Raw genomic sequence first — 21,707 nt, forward strand, 5'->3', positions numbered from 1 at the left:
TAAAAGTTAACCAATATCTTCAAAAAACAAGGCGTTAAAATAGCTTTCAAAACCAACAATAAAAACATGAACGTTTTACACAATACTTCACATATCAACAAGACCAGCAGTTTTTTTTAAATCAGGAGTTTTTTAGGATTAGATGCAATACCTGTAAAAAATCCTACATTGGGCAAACCAGAAGAAATTTCAATATAAGATACCATGAGCACACTAACGCAATAAAATACAATAAGTTTTCAGCTATCGGGCAACACATGCAAGATTATAACCATAATTTTACCAGTATCGAACAGGACATGGACATCCTAGAATTAGCAAATAAGGGTCCTTTACTCAACATAATGGAAAATTACTACATACACCTAGACCAATATTTTAACGCCAATTACAATATTAATGAAATCTCAGAGAAACCCAACATACTTTACGATTTATTTACCACTTTTCTCAGAAACAATAATTCAGCCAACCAGAACTCAATCCTAAGTTTAATTAAAGGTACTTTCCCGAAACAATTACCCTTTCTCCCGCACCCTTCAGCTCCGCCTTAAATCCCCCCTTCCAAACCCCTACCCCATCCCCTCCCAAGCCACCTCCACTCTACCCAACCAGCATGCGCCTGCCCTCCTCCCCGCCCATATTTCCCCTTCCGCCACCAGTCACACACTATCAGCTAAGCTACACACATCACAGCACAAGGTACAGTAAGTGTCCATTTACTTTGTGGTAATCTTTTGCTTTTCCACGCACTTTGCTTTTCACTGGCTTTTCTCAATTTTAATAGGTCCAATCTCTTTTTTGCTATGAACTGAAAATTCCACCAATTAATATCACTACGCGCAGTGTCTACTTTCTTCTCAACAAGAATTTAAGAAACTTCATATTCTGCACAACAATCAACCATGCAGCCCATCAACACGGCTTGGTTACTCAATACACCAACTGCCAAATTCTCCGCTTAAGCTGATACAGTGTTTAGTCAACTCTTCTTCCAGAGAGTATCAACTACACATTTTGTTAATCGGACATTGTGCATTACTCACATCACACTTAATATATCATTTTCATTTGCAACATTTCAACCACACTTCGTATTGTAAAATTATATTTTTGATAAGACTCTTACTGCTAGAAAACATGTTTTAGGATTTCGCCATATATTTTGTGTATGTTTTAATATGGCTGATGATGACCCCGAGTAGGATTGAAACTAGTCCCATGTAATGTAAATATTGTAAATACAACTTAGTATTGAATAGGTGGAAAACTCTACTGTGGATTACTTTTATGTTAACTCAGTTCAATACGGACCAACAATATAAAGTTCATAACTCTTAAATTGTTGTCAGTACGGTTGAACAATGGTCCCGAGGATTCTATCTTGGTATTGTGTGCCAGTCGTATGCCCTCTACAATGATGTGTGGTATCCAATGTCCATACATAATGCTGCCCCAAAACATGATGGATCTGCCTTCATGATGGGAGTGTTGGATGGCGTACAGGACTCAACTTGCATTACCTCGCCCTCTCCAAACCCTCCTACAATGATTATCCAGTATCGGGCATATTCGGCACTTATGTGTGGAGAGGACGCACCGCCATTCTTCCTGAGTCCAGTCCAAGTGCTCTCTTGCCCATCTGTACCTGATGCCATGGTGGTGGGGTGTATGTGCAGTTGCTCGCCAAGGATCTCTTGAGTGTAGGTAGTCCCTGTGGAGACTCTGTCTGCATAGACACAGCCCTACCAGTTGCCTGCTGTAAGGCATTATGCAGTTCTGTTGCTTTGTCTGCCAGGTTCCTGTGAGCCAGGATTCACACATAACGGTCGTCAGCTGCTGCTGTTGACCGCGGATGATCTTGAACATTTTGTGTTACACGATAGCGGCTGTATGTCCTGACAACATCGCTGTGGTGTACCCCAATCAAGCCGGCAACCGCCCTCATAGACAGGCCTTGCTGATGCAATGTCACTATGCAGGTATGGTCAAAAGCGGTAATGACTCATCAAAGCATGCCTGTATAGTGCACAGGACACAAATGTGCTCTTGTCATGTTGTGTCCACAGGTTACAGTAACAGTGCACTCTTCTAGACTGTTCTGAGACTGATCTATTACCTCTACATCCACATCATACAGAAATTATAACAGAAAAGAATTTGACAAAGAATAGAATGTGTGCTTGTTTCTAAACACACTAGTTGACCTCATACGTATTCGAACAACACTTCCATTTGCTAAAGAAACTGGGAACTTATACTTATTCTTGAGTTTCCGAATACTAACCTGTATTTTTCTATTACAAGCATGTTAACGCATTGCTGACCGGATGCTTGAGCTTGTCACATACCCTGTGGACCATACATCTTTCTACTAAGCATACTAGGGTGCACTTGATTATAAAAATGTACGTAAATATTAAACCAGTCAAGATTTTATCTTTAAAGTTGGTACGAGTACTCAACCAATGCCCCTAGTAGTACTTCAACATATCTAAGATAAGCAAGCAAATGCGTGTTAATTCAACAACACATCATTAATATTTACATCGTTGTCGGCGTCAGAGTCACATGAATAAATAAGCACCCTAGGTAAATTACGGCGTGTAGAGGCTTGAATATCACCTCCACTATCACTCTCACATTCAGTTTCCACTAATTCATTATCACTATATTAATTTGAACAATCATCGGCATATAATTCTTATCGTCGTCAGCTAACACCGTATTCCGAGGGCGCTCCATCTTGTCATTGACTGAACCGGCAGAAAGAAAGTCGATGTTTCGAAACTAAATCAAAGAATAAAAGAGGCCGTGAATAAAAGAAAAGTGGCAGATATACATCTACGATATATTCTACTCAATGTGCAAGTTCGAAATAGTTCAATATATGGTCAAGAGATGTCACAGGAAGACCGAAAGCAATGTCGTGAACAAAACCGAGATTTCTCGGGGCCCGTCACCTACCGCTGGCGTGCGTACTACGGGATTTCTCAGGGCCCGTCACCCATGTGTTAACAAACTAGCAAGTTCACTCACGCCAATTTCAAGAATAAGGTCCCTGATGAACAGAGATGTTAGTTTAAGAGTGATTTACTGATGGCTTGCTCTGAACAGAGTAATTTATTTTTGTTGGTTGTAGTGTTTCTTGTAGTGTCAACTGTGTACCGTGAGATTACTGATAACCCACTTCACAGATTGGCACTCTATGATAAGTTTTAACTTGTTTGACTTATGGTGGGTTTATTTTAAGTTCTTTATGACATTGTAAGTGTTCATACAAATGTTTCAAGTTGATGATTCTAAAATATGATACATACTCGAGCATCAATCTTGTGTAGCATGTCCCACAAAATTTAATGCAGGGAAGGCAAGAATATCACAGAGAAACAGACTTAGCTTACTAGCAGGCACCCTGACCTGATCCACGCCGTTCACAAAAGGTGTTGTGTTCTCGATAATGCCGCAGTTCAGGGCACACTTGTGGATTATTTTCCCAGCCCATTTGCAACATAGCAGAAGCTACGTCCATCATCAGTCAGTGCTTCACCTCTTGTAGCATCTTTCACTCAAAGTCAACTTTCATTCACAGAACATCATGAAACCCTAATTGAAAAGAGTTCTCAGAATGTGTATGAAGACCATCAGGCACAGACCAAGAATAGGTGCCCAAAGGACACAGTGTACGACTTCCTTTCTTGCAAGGGTTAAACTTGTCTTCCTTTTGTAAATACAAGCTTATTGCCTCAACAAATGTATAATGAATGATAAGTTCAAAAATTTTGAAAATATATTTAATTTTGTCACCATTTTAGTATATTAAACTTGCATTTCTCAAAAAATCCAAGTACATTTTTAAAATGTGCTATTCTCCAGTCCTGAACTAGTGACTTTTTATGATCTTTCTAAAATGCTTTGCATATCGGGAAACAATATTTTACAAAATAGGCTTTCAGGTATCAGGTAGTACATATTGCCACATGGAATCAACATCTACTAGCCTTTTTTTTAGCCCATGTACTCTCTATATGTCCTTAACCCTCCAAGTGATACGTAAAAACCTCTTAAGTGATAAGCGACTGTAACGTCTTAGTACAAGTTTTTTTATTCATAAAAAATACAAAATGACAGTAAAATATATCATATTACATATCTTTTTGTTCAGTATAAACTAGAGAATGTGATTATGTAATAATATTAGGTACACATCTTGGTTCCATTTTTATTGGGGGTGGTGAATTACAATTTTTCACTTTTAAAAAAACAATGTTTCAACTTTCACTGTACGTAGCTTCAAAACTATAAAAGACCGAAACAAAAGGTAAGTGTATAAAATGTTCACCATTTTGTTAGCAACAAAAGAGAGTACATATTTACCATAAAACTAAAGAACAGAAAGTTATGTACAAAAAACCAAAACTATGTACATTTCCTCTTCGGGCATAATTCTTTACTGCGAGTCACTTGCAAGAGTTTTTCTTTTCCTCCCCTTTACTATGGGCCTGTAGAAGTGTTTCAACTTATGGTAGCAAGTAGGATGAATGCCACAGTTACACTTAGGGCACCAGAATTTGCTTCGCTTTCTTTTTATCATCCTCGTTTTCTGATGAGTCACCACTCAAACTGCTTTTGGTATTTTGTCACCTGGCAAATCACTGTCATCACTGAAAACATAATTTTCATAATCTTCTTCTAACATACCCAGAATATCATCAGAACAACATGGATCGCACATTTTAGTTTATTGAAACACTAACCAATCAAGTGCCTCCCACAAGGCCAACCCCTCGTCCACGTCGTGGGAGGTGGGCAACGGCATGAAGTAGGGGATTGCCTGTAGGGGTGATGTACAGTAGGGACTGTGTGTGCCCCATGACCGCTATGGTAGCTGTGAAGGCCCTACAGGAACTCTGAAAAGTGATGGCTAACGGGGCTCTGGTGAAGACCTCAACGGCAGCAACGGCGGAGAAGGGGTCCTTTGGTACGGCGAAGCTGGCAACCCTTCTTCTTGGGGATAAATAAAGAAGAAACCACTGCCTTGTGGTAAAGAGGAATCTTTAAAAGCTAAGGGAGATAACCCTACAGAAAAATTCTGCGGTCTAGCGCAGACAGGAAGCAGCCCCTCCACTGGACTTAGGGTGCTGTGGGCTAATAACTCGCACACCTGAATGAAACTTATTACAGAAACCAGACGAAATTTATACCGACCGGATTTTATGGAGACGACTTTTGCAATGAAATATAGAACACGAATCGGATTCTGGAATGTTAAAACTATGTATGAAACTGACAGACTGAGAGAAGTAGTGGCAGAAATTAAAAGGTATAAACTGGAGATACTTGGGTTGAGTGAAACAAGATGGACAGGCTACGGAGAGGTGAGGACAGAAGAGGGGGGTGTCTTCATTTACTCTGGAAGAGAAGAAAATGATCAGCATTCAAGTGGAGTGGGTGTCTTACTCACAAAGAAAGCAAAAAATAGCATAATGGAATGGACCCCTGTATCACACAGGATAATTACTGTACGAATAAGAACCAAAGTTAGACCTGTGACCATAGTACAGTGCTATGCGCCAACAGAGGTAGCAGAAGAGGAAGAGAAGGAGGAGTTTTATGATAGGCTGACATCAACACTGGCAGGGATAAAGAAGAAGGACATGGTGGTGTTGATGGGAGATCTAAATTCAAAAATCGGTAATGAAAATGAAGGAAGAGAAATCATCATGGGTAGACATGGAATAGGAGAAGAAATAATGGCCAGAGATTCATAGACCTATGCAGTAATTTTGGATTGGTTATAGGTGGATCATTGTTTCCACATAAGAACTGCCACAAGATCTCATGGGTGTCGCCTGATCTCCGCACAGAAAACCAAATTGATCACTTGGCGATAAGAAAAAGATGGAGACATTCACTCTTAGATGTGAGAAATAAACGTGGAGCAGATGTAGGTAGCGACCATCACCTTATGATTGCTGATGTTAGATTGAAGGTGGCAGCACCAGTAAAACAGGCAGCAGTACGAATTAAATGTTTCAACTCCGGGAAATTTGGGAAAATTGAAGTGCAAAATGAATTTAAGGTACATTTGAAGAACAGGTTTGAAGCTCTTGCTGAACAACCAGATGAAGATGTAAATACCAAATGGAACACAGTCAAGGAACTCTTTCATGACACATGTGAAGAGATAGTGGGCTACAGAGAGCCAGGGAGGAAAGAATGTATATCGGATGACACTTGGGAATCAAGCCAAAAGCGAAGAGAGTGCAAGGCACTTGTCAACTCCAGTAGAACAAGAAACCAGAAAGCAGTAGCAATGGTAAAATACAGGGAGGCCAACAAGGAGGTTAAGAAGAAAGTGGGGAGAAATAAACAAGTGTTTACAGACCAACTGGCAACACAAGCAGAAGAATCAGCAAGAGTCGGCAACAGCAAAGAGGTATATGCCATTACGAGAAAGTTTTCGAGAAGGAACTTTTCAGGGCAGAAACCAATCAGAGATGCAAACGGAGTAGCCTTGACATCTGAGAGACAACAATTGGAAAGATGGAGACCTCACTTCATGGAAGTACTCAATAATCTTGGTGAGGAATCGAGAACTGAAGAAGTTGAAACCATTTTGGAGGATCCAGACATTTCGGTAGAACCACCAACACGACAAGAGATTGCACAAGCAGTGAAACAAATGAAGAGTGGCAAAGCACCCGGTGTAGATAACATTATCCCAGAAGCCCTAAAGGTAGATCCAGATTTAACAGCGGAAATCATGGAGCCACTTCTAACACTAATACGGAACGAAGAACACCTCCCTGAGTAGTGGAAGAAGGGTGTCCTCATCAAGATACCAAAGAAGGGTGACCTCTCAGATTGCAATAACTGGAGGGGAATAACGTTGCTCTCATATGGGGGAAAAGTGATGTCGAGAGTCATACTGAACAGAATAAGCATAGTCGTTGACAGGAGACTACGTCAAGAACAGGCAGTTTTCAGAGAAGGTCGGTCTACTGTGGATCAGATTAACACACTAAGGCTAATCATTGAACAATTTGCTGAGTATCAGACATCTCTGTATATACTTTTCATTGATTTTGGAAAGGCCTTTGACTCTATCAACCGGAGGAAAATGTGGAAGGCTATGGAAAAGTTCAGAATTCACAAAAGATAGTCCGTCTTACACAGGCAATGTATGATGGATATACTTGTCAAGTAGAACATAAAGGGAAGCTGTCTGAACCTTTTGCTGTAAAATCTGTAGTAAGACAAGGATATCTACTGTCGCCAATCTTGTTTATCATGACACTGGATTGTATGCTGAGAGAGGCAACGAATAGAAAACGTGGCATTCAGTGGGGATTAAATAACCGATTGGAAGAACTGGATTATGCGGATGATCTCTGTCTTCTTGCAGAATGTTTTTGGGACATGGAAATCAAACTGAATGACTTAAAAATAGAAGCTAAAGAGGTAGGCTTAAAGACTAATAACAAAAAGACTAAAGAAATGCGCATAAACCATCGTAACAATTGCAGCTTGACTCTAGATGGAATGGATCTAGAAAGGGTAGAGGAATTTTGCTACTTAGGAAGCATGGTAAGCCAGGATGGAGGTGCTTTTAGAGATGTGGTGAGTCATATAAATAAAGCCAAAGGAGCTTTTGCACAGTTACGACCAATATGGAGATCCCCTCACATTTGTATAAAAACGAAGCTAAGGATATTCAACTCAAATGTTAAATCTGTGTTACTGTATGGAAGTGAGACCTGGAAAAGGACCAACGACATTACCACAAGGTTACAGACTATTATAAATCGGTGTTTGAGGTACATTATGAGAATATGGTGGCCAAAAACTATCTCAAACAAAGACCTTTGGGAGGCCACAAGTCAAAGTCCCATACAAGAACAGATAATGAGAAGAAAATGGAGATGGATTGGGCACACCCTGAGAAGACCACAAGAGAGTATCACAAGGCAGGCATTGAGTTGGAATCCACAAGGCAGTCGCAGGCAAGGCAGACCGAGGATTACCTGGAAGAGAACCATAGATAAGGAGATTGCTGGAGTTAACAAGACATGGAGGGAGGTGAAAGCATTGGCGGCAGATAGAACAAGCTGGAGAAATTTCGTCGAGGCCCTATGTTCCACATGGAATTAAAGGAAATAAGTCAACCAGTCAAGTAGAACAACAATAGAACACTGCGTGTGGCGCTTCGAGCGACTGGCGCTGAGATTTTGTTTTAGACAGTACATAAGCAAAAAAAACCTATTCAATAATGAGCTAGATGAATCGAAATAGCCAATGAACTGAACTATTGATTAGTGCAAAGTTTGACGATATTCATTAAATGGTTGCCCAGCAACACGGCTCTAAAAAAATGAGTCGTTAATAACGACTTCGTCATTTCACTTGGAGGGTTAATAGCTGAGAGCCTAATGTGAAGTACATATGGTTGTGAAAACCAAGTATCTCATTTTGCAACTGGATTTAATTGCCCTTTTACCCTTTATAGCACCGAATATGTGCATACAGCCTATCACGTTCCTTGTCTACCCACCCCACCAGCTCACAATACGTGACATACTCATCGGCTATGTACTGCCGATGTTAAATATGGAAGGTGTTCATTATAATGTGATTCGACTGTGTATGTTGCAGAATTTTAATGTTAGCTTCCTTTCCTTTTCTTCTTCTATTTCTCCTCCGCGAATGGGTCACTTAGGACCACATGGACTCGATATTTTCTAGACATTCTTTTTGCCCAATTTTCCTTCATAAGCGATGGATGAGTGTGTTTTTGTTGCATTGACCATGTGTATTTGTGAGTCTTCCTGTCTTCTTCCTCAAAACCCTACATGGGAGTGATCTTTCTCATTTCATTTCAGTCTTGTATATTTGGTAATCCTAGTTCTTTCAGTTCTTTTTTCTGTCTGTTTGTAGCAATTCGGTCAAAAAATTCTTTAAAAAGGGGTGTGGATTTTGTTAGTTAGTCTGTTTGAGCCCATTTTTTCTAAGTGCCCCAGGAAATGGATTCCTCACATGCCCATTGAGTCTATGATTTTGGAAAAGTTTTTACATATTTCAGCATTAGGCTTTGGATAATGAACTCCAATGTTGATTCTTCGGTCTAGGATTTTTGTCTCTATTTTACTTTCCATCCCTTCTTTTTATGTTTTTACAGTAGTTCATTATGTTGGAGTTTGTCTCAGAAGCGTAAAGGGCTTCAAGTTTAATTGCTGTTGTATAGTTTCGGATTTTGCAGTTCCAGGAGAGAAGATGTATTTCTTTTTAAGCTGAAAAAGGTCTCCATTTTCTGAAGTCTTGATTCAATAGATTTTTTTGGTTGCACTTTGCTGTAATCCATTCACCTAAATATTTTAATTCCTTCACTAGAGAGATCTTGTTGTTGCCAATATGGACTTCATGTGGTGCAGTTTTGATATCTGTCATAAATTTTATTTTTTCAAATGAAATTTGAAATGCCATTTTTGCTGCTTGTTCTTGTAGTAGTTCAGGTTGCTTTTGTGCATCGGGGTTGTCATGGTCAGTTAATGTCATGTCATCTGCAATTGCTAAGTAGTCTGTTTGTATGCCTTTTATGCTCCACACGGCTTTACTTCTAAACTGACCGTTCAAAAAACAGCGAGTATCATCTTACCTATGTTGCCAGCGCTGTACTGCTGTGAGAACAGCTGATGCAATACGACCCTGGCACATAGCCCTCGTAAAATGTAATACCGTACTCAGTAGTGATGGGACATTCGATTCATTTTACTGAATCGATTCATTTGATTCCGTTCACGTTACTGAATCGATACAGTGATCCGATTCACGGCTCATTGGTCACCGCTCCTACTGCATCTGTGTAGTATGTGCTGGTAAGACAGCAGCAACAGCATTCAGTGCTCGCAGCTGCCATCTGGTCTTCATACTATGAACTCCTTTCTTAGAAAAAATGCTAGTTACTCTAATACATCGAAGGTTTCCGGCGACGCAGGGTAGAAAAGGTTAGGAAGGTAGCAGCCATGGCCTGAATTAAGGTACAGTCCCAGCATTTCCTGGTGTGAAAATGGGGAACTACGGAAAAACCATCTTAACGGCTGCCGACGGTAGGATTCGAACCCACCATCCCCCGAAAATGCAAGCGCATAGCCACGCGATATTAACCGCACGACAACTCGCTCAGTCTTTTTTTAAAAAGTATTTTTCTATCAGCTGAGGATTTTTTTAAATCGTCATATTTTGTATAGGCTACCCGAGATGTACAGTAGCCCGCTGGTTTTCTGATTCAACATACTGTTATTGCGTCTGTCCACATATGATTGAAGTCTTGTGCAACGATGTGACATATGAACTAAGAGAATACTGAGCCGTTCTTCCCAATATAAAACAGGTACTTTTGAGTGGTCATGACTCATGAGCATGACTCATAGTCATAGGGCAGGCTAGAGTCGAGTTTAACTGTCAAATGTCAACTAAGTTATAATACTAAGATTCATTAAACTAATAAATAGTATAACCTAATAGCCCACCTACTTACTAGCTACTTCAGAATTATGTTGTGACTACCTTTTTAACACTGCAAATAAATCCATCTATTATTTAAACCTCCCTGTAAGAAGAGGACAGTGAATGCAAATGGGTATTATTTTCAAATGAGCTGAGCTCGAGAGTCCATTATAGCATACGATTCTTTCAGTCTAGCATGGCTCACTGTATGTCTTGCTGTAGCGGAAGCTCGGCTCTCCGCGTGTCCAGTGAGCCGATAAGGAGCCGTGTGTATCATGGAGTCTCACTGAGCCGAGCTCGATCACGATTCTTTCGATGTGCCATGATTCACTGTATGCCTCGCTGCAACGGAAGCTCGGCTCTCCGCGTGTCCAGTGAGCCGATAAGGAGCCGTGTGTATCATGTGTCTCACTGAGCCGCGCTTGTTCACGATTCTTTCGATGTGCCATGATACACTGTCTCGCTGCAGCGGAAGCTCGGCTCCCCGTCAACGTCCAGTGAGTGCGCCACTCAGCACTGTCCTCTGGGAATAAGCTGAATCGTGTGCCGTGAGCTCGCCTTTCCTGTGAATCGATTCACTCGGACACTTGAATGAATCGATACACTGCTTCGAATCATGCATTCAGTAGCCAACACTAGTACTCAGGAAAGCTAATGAATCACGAGTGAAAATTTCAAAGAAGCCACATGCACGTACTAATAACATCCGGCACTAAAACAAGAATACATTGTTAAGAATAAAATAATAACAATTTACTCACGGCTAATGGTTGACACAGCAAGGAGGTTAGGGCCTATAAAGGGAACGCTCCGCTGATCTCAGTCACATTCTTGCCGCTTGTCTTTCCTGAACTACACTGAGACATGGTATAAAAAGACAAACTATACAGTAAACACACGGATGTAAATGAAACCACAGCTACACTGAGGTGTTATAAAGCTATAGGCTATTTTTCTCATTGATGCTATGCTAAACACTAAACTTCGCATACTGTTTTATACTGGAGAGATAAAGACTAGACATAACAGTATGAAAAACACAAATTACAGAAGAAAATGCAAAAGATCATGAACCATACCGATTACTACATACGCCGAGCGAGGTCACTTAACGACGTGGTGAATGGACACAATACAGTTGGCAACTGGGTTTCGAGATCGAGCTCAACCAATATGAATCGATATGACTGGCAGTTTGGGATTGGCTTGATGTCTGTGTTTCTGCGCACAAAGACCAGATAGAACCAAAATCGGCCAAAACGTCTATTTGGAAGCTATAACGTTCAGAGTATACTTTTAGTTCTAGTCTGCGTGTTGGTGCACCTGCTTTTCTCCATTTTCTTATGACTTTTTCAAGGGCACAGTTGAAGAGTATTCCTGTAGTTTCTTCAAAAATCTCTTTATTTGCAAATGAGGTGTCTACCTCGTTGGCAAATGGTATACTAAAATACATTATTGTCAAGCACTAAATATTAAATTAACAAGAGAAGAAAATTTTCCTCTAATACAATTTACGCTAACAATTTTTTCTATTAAACACACAGCTCATCCTTAATAAATTTATATTGTTTACAAAATTCTACTTACAATGTCCCCTGTACTGCTTACAAATATAGTCAACTGATATACAGTATGTGGAATTACTTCAAATGATACTGTACAACTGGTATAAGATTAAAATTTACATTGAATTTATTTACTTTTTCTTTTCTTTACCCATTCTGGAACCTACGTAGCATAACGACCTGCTGCGTCTTAACCAGAACCCCTTTTGCCACCACTTTTCAGAGTTCCTGAAGGGCCTTCACAGCTACCGTAGCGGTCCCAGGGCCCTCGAAGTCCCCACTGTACTTCACCCCTACAGGCAGTCCCCTACTTTGGCTGTCCAAACTCCTTAGACCAGGGGATGGAATTCATTTATTCACACACATTTTTTTATTTACAGTAACCTGCACTGGTCGAATGCCCTCTAACACTTCATTTATTTTCTCTGTTGCTGTTTATTCTTTCCTTGAGTATCTGTACAGAGTTTAGAAAAGGATCAAACACTACCCCTGGTAAACTGTTCCACTCCTTCACACCCTTCCCAATGAATGAAAATTTACCCCCATCGCTTCTGCTAAAATTCCTTCTAATTTTATATTTGTGGTCTGTCCTGCCGATATAATTATTTTCCAACTGAAGCCTCTCACGTATATCTCCCCATGCTTCTTCTCTTGTGTAGGCTCTATATAATCCTATAAGTCTAGTTTTCTCCCTTCTCTTACTTAAAGTTTCCCACCCAAGTTCCTTTAACATTTCTGATACACTACTCTTTCTCCTGAAATCCCCATTTACAAATCATGCTGCTTTCCTCTGCACACTATCTATTTCTTTTATTAGGTATTCTTGGTGAGGATCCCAAACACTGTTTGCATATTCCAATAATGGACAAACCATACTTAAGTAACTTCTTTCTTTTAATTCTTTATTGCATCCTATAAGTAGCCTCATTATGACATGTAACGATCTGTATGCTTTCCCAACAATGTCATCAACATGACCCTTCCAGTGCAAATTAATTTCAAATCTCACACCTAAGTATTTGCACTTGCCATTTTTTGGGATAACTACCTCATCTTCTTCCTCCTCTTCCTAGCGTTTTCCCGCTGGTGCATGTTCTGCTGTTCTAATCTTGGTTTGCCATTTTGCACGGTCTTGGGCACTGTGTCATGCCAGCACTGCTTTGGATGTCATGCGTGGTCGTTGCACATTAATTTCAAACGTGTGGGTGAAATTGGCAACTGTTACAGGCACAGCACACAAGACGTGACCATGCCATTGGAGACGTTTTTCCCGTACCTTCTCAGTCATGGGCTCAATGTCCATTTGTTGGCGGACAGTGTTGTTTTTGACATGATACAGGAGTGTGATGCCCATTGATCAACGGAGCATACACATTTCCATGGTGTGTAATTGGCACTCTGTAGCTTGTCAGCTAGTAGACATTCAACCCTATATAAAGCAACAGGGCATACTATCATGCTGTATATTTCAGACTAAAGATGTAGTAGCATTCTTCTGTCGCAGAGTACGCATGTGACTTCCCTGCATCTCATCCATGCTGCCTTTATCCTACTTCGCTCTTCATCACATATCCCACCATCAGTGTGTAGGCAAGATCCTAGATACCTGAAGCTTACGGTCTTTGTTAAGGTCTCTCCATCAACTTGAATTGAACCATTGCTTGGAATGATTTCCAGGTACTTGATCTTCTTTTTGTTCAGTCTAAGACCGTATTGTGAGAGAGGGCTGTTACAGTCTTCAACTTAATACTGCAATCCACTTCTGGTGGTATCGGCAACTGTGACATCATCTGCATATAAGTGTGTCCAAGGGACACTCCTCTGCAGGTCCCATGTGATTGTGTCCATGGCGAAACAACAATGGGGACAATGCCGAGCCTTGGTGTACATGGACTTTCACTGGGAAGCTCTCCGAGATGCCGACAGCGCAACGTACACAAGTCATGGCGTTTGTGTATAGCATCTTGATATATCTTAATTTAAATAATACTTGCTATAAAGAAATGTTCTGGGAACTTTTTTTTTTTTTTTTGGTGATATTCATGCAATTACTTTACTAGGGAGCGGATTTTTATGTAATTACATATATATATATTGCGTAAGTTTTAACGCAAGTTACAAAGTTCATTATTCCTATTGTGCATCCCCAAGTGTAAAAACTTAATCTTATTTCACATGAAAACACATATTTTTGCATATTTTAAAAGTAAATACAAATTTTAAGAAAATCTATAATAAGCACTTAAATCAACAATATTTGTTAATCAATAAAATTTAAAATACTTCTTTGTTATAAAATAATGCTCATATTTTCATTTTACGATTACAGTATTGTTTTCAACAGTGTATTTAACATCATGTATCTGAATGTTTCGGCTATTTATAGACTTCCCTCCAGAAGTTCTAAAACTTGCTGGTCACTGGCTATGTCGTTACATTTAGACAGCGATTTGATTTGCTGCACAAGATGATTCCTTGCATGATGTCATTCCAACTCGCTTTTATGAGTCAGCCCGTTCATGTTTCGTTTATACAATATCAGTGAAAGGCAATCACGAAGAGATAAGGTGACGTAATACCGTTACGACACGGGAGACTGGGAAGAATATTGCCCCACCATTAGGTAGTGGGATTTCATCACTCCTAAGAGTAAGGTTAGCTGTTCGGGTCCATATATCATTCCCGTGGTCGTGTGATTTTTGTATGGATTTCTAAGAAATATTTCCTTCAGTGTCCGCTGCTATTATTTTTATTGAAACAGTGGTTCACCGTAAATGCGTGTGTCGTAACCTGCAAAATAATGCCGAAAGAGAAGTCGAGTACAAGGTCGCGCCTTCAAGAATATGTAGTGGAATTTAAATGCATTTTCACTACCGATGGAAAAGTATTAATTTGCCAACCGTGTGGTAAAACAGTAAGCACAGATCAACGTTCTCAAGTAACCCAGCATTTGTCTGGAAATAAGCATACTGTGGCTGCTTCGCGTGTGCATTCGTGACAATTACTAATAGCTGAACCAACTACTTCAAATGCAGGCCCATCTAAATATTCCAAGTATTAATCAGATGTGTGCAGAGCATTTGTTTGCGCAAAATAAATAATCTGGGACTGATAAATTTCCTAACAAAGTACATTAATTTTGTGCCTCCAGATGAATCCACATTAAGGAAAAACTATCTCCCAAGATGTCGAAGGAACTTTACAGAGAATTCGGGCAGTATGTGTTAGCGAAAAACTGTGGGTGAGCATTGTCAAAACCACTGATTCAAGTGGCAGAAAAGTAGAAATGTTGTAGTTGGTGTGTTAAAGAATGACAAAACTGCTTGTGAACATTCTTATTTGCTAGGTGTAAAGAAATTCTTGCTGCAAACCATGTCACTGTAGCTAGCTTATTCAATGAAGCCATGCACTTACTTTGGCCAAAAGGTATAAAATACGACCATGTATTGCTTTTCCTTTTTGATCGTGTGGCTTACATGAAAAAAGCACGAAGGCCTTTCTGTGAGCTTTCCAAAAATGATACACGTAACTTCCGTTGTTCGTGCTCTACACCGGTTATGTGAAACTGTGCGGGCTCAGTATCCTCAAGTGGATAAATTTGTGTCTAATTGCATAAAAGTCTTCGTAAAAGCACCCTCAAGAATCGATCTGTTTAAAGAGAAAAACCCTGATCTTGCGCTTCCTCCTCTGCCTGTTGTTACGCGGTGGGGTACCTGGCTTAGCGCTATGCTATACTACGCAGACAGTTTCGAAAGTTTTGCATCCGTTGTGAATGCACTAGATAAAAACGATGCGTCGTCAATTGAGATTCTTGAAGAGATACTGAAAGACAGCTCTTTGAAAAATGATTTGGCGATTATATTTGCCAATCTAAGCTTCTTGTGTAAAACTATAGACATACTTGAAAAGTCCACTAACCTGTTGTCCGAAACAATGAAGGAAGTGAGCACTTTTGAAAATAAATTAGATTTACTCCCGGCTTCGCAAGTACAGGGCCTGTTAAAGGTCAAATATCAAAATTTGTTCATGAAAAACAGGGGATTTCAAACCATATGCCAAATTTCTATAATGTATCAGAGGGTGTTCGTGTTGGCGAAATTGATGGCGTTAGTGTTGGTGACATTCTCTCTTTAACTATGCATGTCTGACTTCCTGTGATGTGGAGCGATCGTCTTCGCACTATAAGGCATTCTTTAGAGATAATCGGCATGCATTTGTGATGGACAATTTGGAGATGACCTTTGTTGTTCACTGCAATACTTAAACATATTTAAACATATTTAAACAAAACATTACTTTTTTAAAAATAACCATTCATAATATCTACTGTGGCATATCAAAAATTAATATTCCATACTGCACGTTACCATACACAGACACCAATTTGCCTTAAGGAGCACGTTTGGTAGCATCATATTCTAATACAAAACGTTATAATTATTCGACCCACCGGGCGAGTTGGCCGTGCGATTAGGAGCGCGCGGCTTTGAGCTTGCATCCGGGAGATAGTGGGTTCAAATCCCACTGTCGGCAGCCCTGAAGATGGTTTTCCATGGTTTCCCATTTTCACACCAGGCCATTAAGGCCATGGCCACTACCTTCCAACTCCTAGGCCTTTCCTATCCCATCGTCACCATAAGACCTATCTGTGTCGGTGCAATGTAAAGCCACTAGCAAAAAAAAATTATTTACTTCTTGAGCGCGAGTAGTTATGATGTGATATTTAAGAGAAAATAACTTTAATTTGTTATCACATATTTTAAAGTTTTTCAGCACATAGAAAATAAATATTTTTCTCATTTTTAGCATATAAAAATCCGCTCCCTAGTAATTACATTTCATATCAATAGACAGTGTAATGTTTGATGACTTACCCATGTTAAGTGTTCTGTTATTTCAATATGTAAGTTTCAGTAAATCATTGAATCATAATTACTATCTAACTTAGGAAAGAGTGATCCAGCTCGTCGGTATCTCAGCAAGGCCACAACATTGGACAGACTGTTTGGACCTGCATGGTTGGCGTATGGGCATTCCTTTGCTGTTGAGAATGAACATGATCAGGCCATGGCAGCTTATTTTAAAGCATCACAACTTATGAAAGGGTTAGTAGTAAAGCTTTTCATTTGAGTCTGATTGTTTACAGACAGACATAAAATAGATAGATTAAAGTCTAGATTGATCATATGCGAAAATTTTATTTTTGTAACTTCATTGTTCAGATTATCTAGATTTTGGTCTGTATTGACTATAACTCACAATTACATCTAGAAGTCATCATCCCCTATTGATCATTTCCAAGATGAGGTAGGTTAACAGCATAAAAAAATAATATAAAAGTATATTGAAACCATATACATTGCAGGTTGCGAGTATCTTGAGTGGATTGCAAGTTCTGTTATCTTCACTTTCCAAGGTGATGAGCCAGTAAATTTGCAAAGCAAAGTATCTTACTGCATAAGTTCTCTGAAATATTAGCGGGGAGCAATTCACACCTGTTTACTAAGCTAGCAGGAATATTGCAACATTGCCCACCATTTTAATGTGAGGCTTCGGAAAGAGCAAATTAGCCTAGCTTCAGCCGCGAGTGACGTCACTGAATGGATCCTTCCCTAATACACCACTGAAAATCGCTGGGCTCTCCCCTTTTACTACTGCTGGTGAGTGACCAGTCAGAGAAAAGCTATGCGTTCAAGGCCAGCCACCACTACTGTCATCACTGTTCACAGACTCCCTGACAATATGAAAGGAACCCGGAGCTTTATGATTCCAGATATTTCCAGGGGCTTCTACTCTCACTAAGTATCTGGAAGGGCCGGCCTCACTATATTAAAAAAATGGACGACATTATGACAGTTCAGTGTTGGCTCCATTCTGCCAGCGACGAGGCGGTTTAGTGGAGTGCAGCTGAGGACAATGTTGATTTATTGCTGTTAGTGCTGCGTATGAACTGACAGAACAGTGCAGCCGACTTATGAAGGACAATGAAAGAACACTGCCGGAGTTTCCAGACTTTATACCACATACAGACTTGGGAGACTGCGTTACGCAAACATAAACTTTGAGGTGTGCGGCCGCGATAGTTGTACAGTAAATTTGGTCGTGAGTTGCCCAAGGGTCCGAGTGACCATTGCAGAAGGGTGTGTAGTTCATTTGCTTCAGATTGCGTCTGAGTGAAAAACTTGGGTGACTGAACATTGAAAACAGACAGAAAGCGCTAACTAGAGTTATTGTGTGCCTATGTAATTGTATAGCAATTAGTGTTAGTTAATAACTCTTAAGAGTAAATACTACCAGTCATGTATTTATTTACCTGCTGCCCGCCTACATGTTACATTACAACAGATGTCAGAAGTAGGCTCGACTGGTAGCATACCAAGAAATTTAACCATATTGGTTCATAAATTGGTCTGTATTGACAATCTCATAGAATAACAAGGGATTGTTGTTAGGTCTCCACTGTAAGTATTTTATATTTTTCAGTATCTTTCAGTATTTCAATATTCAATTTTCGTACATGTTTCGAGAACTACCATTCTCTTCTTCAGCGAATAAACATTAAAAGTAAAATTCCTCATATTCTAGCAATCACTTAAACTTAATTGTACATGAATATTGGTATTACAACATGAAATAATTTCACATATGACATTAAAAAGTTCTCTCCTTAAATTGATGTATTCGTTTCTATAGCTGTACACTGTAAGTTCACATTAAAATATCTTCATTATCATAAAACAAAACTTTGCCAGATGAAACCTCCAAAATATTGCCAGTTGTTCAGAATTATGTAGTCCTGCTATGGTTATCATTTTCTTTGTCACTGACAATTAACTGAGTCTCATGACTTGAGACGGGAATTTGCCTATTTTATTCCTGTGTTCAGAAACGTAGGCTTTTGAGATATAAATCCGTTTTAGGGTCCTTTAAAGCTATATTTTGTTGGTTTTATTGTGCCTATAAATGCCTGTTTCAGGTGTTTGTGCCTATTTAGAGTATAATTGCCTATTGAATCTATTTTAAAGAAGCCGATTTTCTTCCAGTGTATTATATTGTAACTGATGTGCTCGACAGTATTATCTTCTCGGATGGTTTTCCATGGTTTCCCATTTTCACACCAGGCAAATGCTGGGGCTGTACCTTAATTAAGGCCACGGCTGCTTCCTTCCCAGTCCTAGCCCTTTCCTGTCCCATCGTCGCCATAAGACCTATCTGTGTCGGTGCGACGTAAAGCCAATAGCAAAAAAAATTATCTACTCATTTCTCAAGATCTGTTTACTCCACGAACAACAAAAAAAAAAAAAAAATGGGAATTCTTGGAAGTCACCAGAAATAGATTTTGGGAAATTTCTGTCAGGAGAAACAAGGAGCAATTTGACCTCGAAGCCTTCAACCCCTTCAACCTTCCAAGACATATGCGAGAATTAATCAACGTTGAACTACGTTGCACAACTCATATCCCTTATATCTCCTTCTCGATGTGAACTGTTGTATGCGTACGCTTTATCTTCAGAACGTGGTGTGATTTATTGTGAAGAAGAAGTGTGTCTGTGACAGTACCCAAAGAAAAATTACATTTTTAAGGACATATTTCCACGTCAGTCACGAATTTTCTTGTTCCTACTTTAAAGTTTTGTACTTCTAGAAACATCACCTCTAATAGTCTTTCTCTTTCTTTATGAAACAAATGCATGTTATATACTAAGAAGTATTGCCAGTTAGCCCAGCTGTAGAATTTTAAGATATAGGAACATTGTAATTTAAGTAAATTTTATTATTTTTCAGATCAAATGTGAAAAGATACCATATAGATCAACATAGAAATACTGTGATGCATTTGACATGAGTACAGAAAGCGTCATCGCAGCTTTTCTGCCAGTCCACTGTGAACAGCGACCAACAACAATTTTCTATAGACCTGTGCACTGCAATGGTGGGACCTAATATCCCCCTGCATAAACTGGAGCACTTTCAAACTTCAAAAAGCTGCCGGAAGGAATCAACGAGTTGGATAAGAGTGGCATGCTCTGGTTGAGTCAATTAGGGTTGTGGAAGAAGTCAGGAAAAGTTCTGAGCGAACCTCTGGGAAGGTAGCTGCTGTCAGCAAAAAGTTACATAAGAGTCCTGCAGCAGAATCTATGACAGAAAGCGATGGTAAAAGTAGCCAGGGTGCTACGAGGTGAGGCAGATGAAGCAGTTGAACTAAAACTAGTTGAAGTGGCTTCATTGAAATTTTGTCCAATCACTTCCTGTGATGCTGAAAGAACTTTCTCTCAGTACAAAACATTCTGCCCGACAGGAGAACAAGATTGTTACCGGAAAACGTTGAATAGTTCCTTGCTGTACATTCCTTTTATAGTTATTGAATGTGTTATTAAATTATAAGTGTTTTTTCATGCCTATTTCGTTGCCTATTTTACACGTTAGTGCCTATTTACATGCCTATTTTGACTAATTTAAGAGCCTATATGCCTGCCTATTTTAACTATTTTTAGTGCCTATAATTCTCGTCTCTACTCATGACCCATTGGATTATGCAGCCCCTTATACCATACTTAGTAGAACCCAGACTGATTAACATTGGTGCAAGCCCATTTAAAAACAGTACGCACTCTCAACATTAATAGATACAATCATTGAACTTAATGCATCAGGACTGTAAGAATCAATAAATAACCAAGTTCGATAGCTGCAGTCACTGAAGTGCGGCCAGTATCCAGTATTAGGGAGATAATGGGTTTGAACCCCACTGTCGGTAGCCCTGAAGATGGTTTTCCGTGGTTTCCCATTTTAACACCAGGAAAATGCTGGGGCTGTACCTTAATTAAGGCCACAGCCGCTTTCTTTCCACTCCTAGCTATTTCCTATCCCATCGTCGCCATAAGACCTATCTGTGTCGAAGCGACGTAAAGCAAATAGCAAGAAGAAAGCAATCCCCCCCTTCCCCTCCCCCCTCTCCTTCACGACCTTTCCCTCCTCTCTCCTCCACGACCTCACACCTTGCCCCACCCCTCTCCCTTGCCCCGCCTCTCCCTCCTTGCCCGCCCCTTCCTTTCCTTTGAATCTCACAACAGTCTGAAGCACACACAACAATAGGCCACACACCACATGCCGTATTGAGAGGTAAGTCTCATATAACGTATGCCATCTAACTAACACACTCCCTCATTCAATTCATTAACCTTTTAAGTGCTGAGTTACCAGTTGATTGTTTGGTACCTCAGTGCTGAGTTTTTTCATTCGTACATAAAAAAGTTTGTAGAAGCCTCAATTCTTAACTTATCAGTGGGGTGATTAGCTTAAAATATTTATAAATGTTGGTTGATTATAAATCTAAATGCAAATGGGAAATCCTACACTTATGTGCTGCTGTGAGCGTTATCTTTATACAAAGTAAAGAGCCCAAAATAATATTATTTCCTAAACTCTGTAGGCAGCTAATACATGTAACTTCTTAGAAGTATATAAGTTGATATTTTAAAATACTTTCCAAACTTGGAATAAGGTAATAGTTAAATGTTTTCTACTGTTTTTTTTGTGATGCCGATTTGTTCAACTATCTGCACCAACTCCACTGGTAAAATAGTTTCTAAAAATCAATGATTTTCGGGTCGTCATCAAACACTACTTGGCCCT

General features: G+C 39.7%; 1 protein-coding gene across 4 annotated transcripts in view; it reads left to right on the forward strand.

Moving 5' to 3' along the window:
• Positions 1-21,707, forward strand: part of Cdc16 (cell division cycle protein 16) — a 300,876-nt gene that overhangs the window by 176,346 nt on the left and 102,823 nt on the right. For all 4 annotated transcript variants that reach the window (XM_067137914.2, XM_067137918.2, XM_067137916.2 and 1 more), the window contains exon 8: positions 17,020-17,176. In XM_067137914.2, the coding sequence (XP_066994015.2) occupies positions 17,020-17,176 (157 nt within the window). The remainder of the gene's footprint in view (positions 1-17,019; positions 17,177-21,707) is intronic.

This window comes from Anabrus simplex, chromosome 1 (assembly GCF_040414725.1).
Source record: "Anabrus simplex isolate iqAnaSimp1 chromosome 1, ASM4041472v1, whole genome shotgun sequence".
Classification (NCBI taxonomy): Eukaryota; Metazoa; Arthropoda; class Insecta; order Orthoptera; family Tettigoniidae; genus Anabrus; species Anabrus simplex.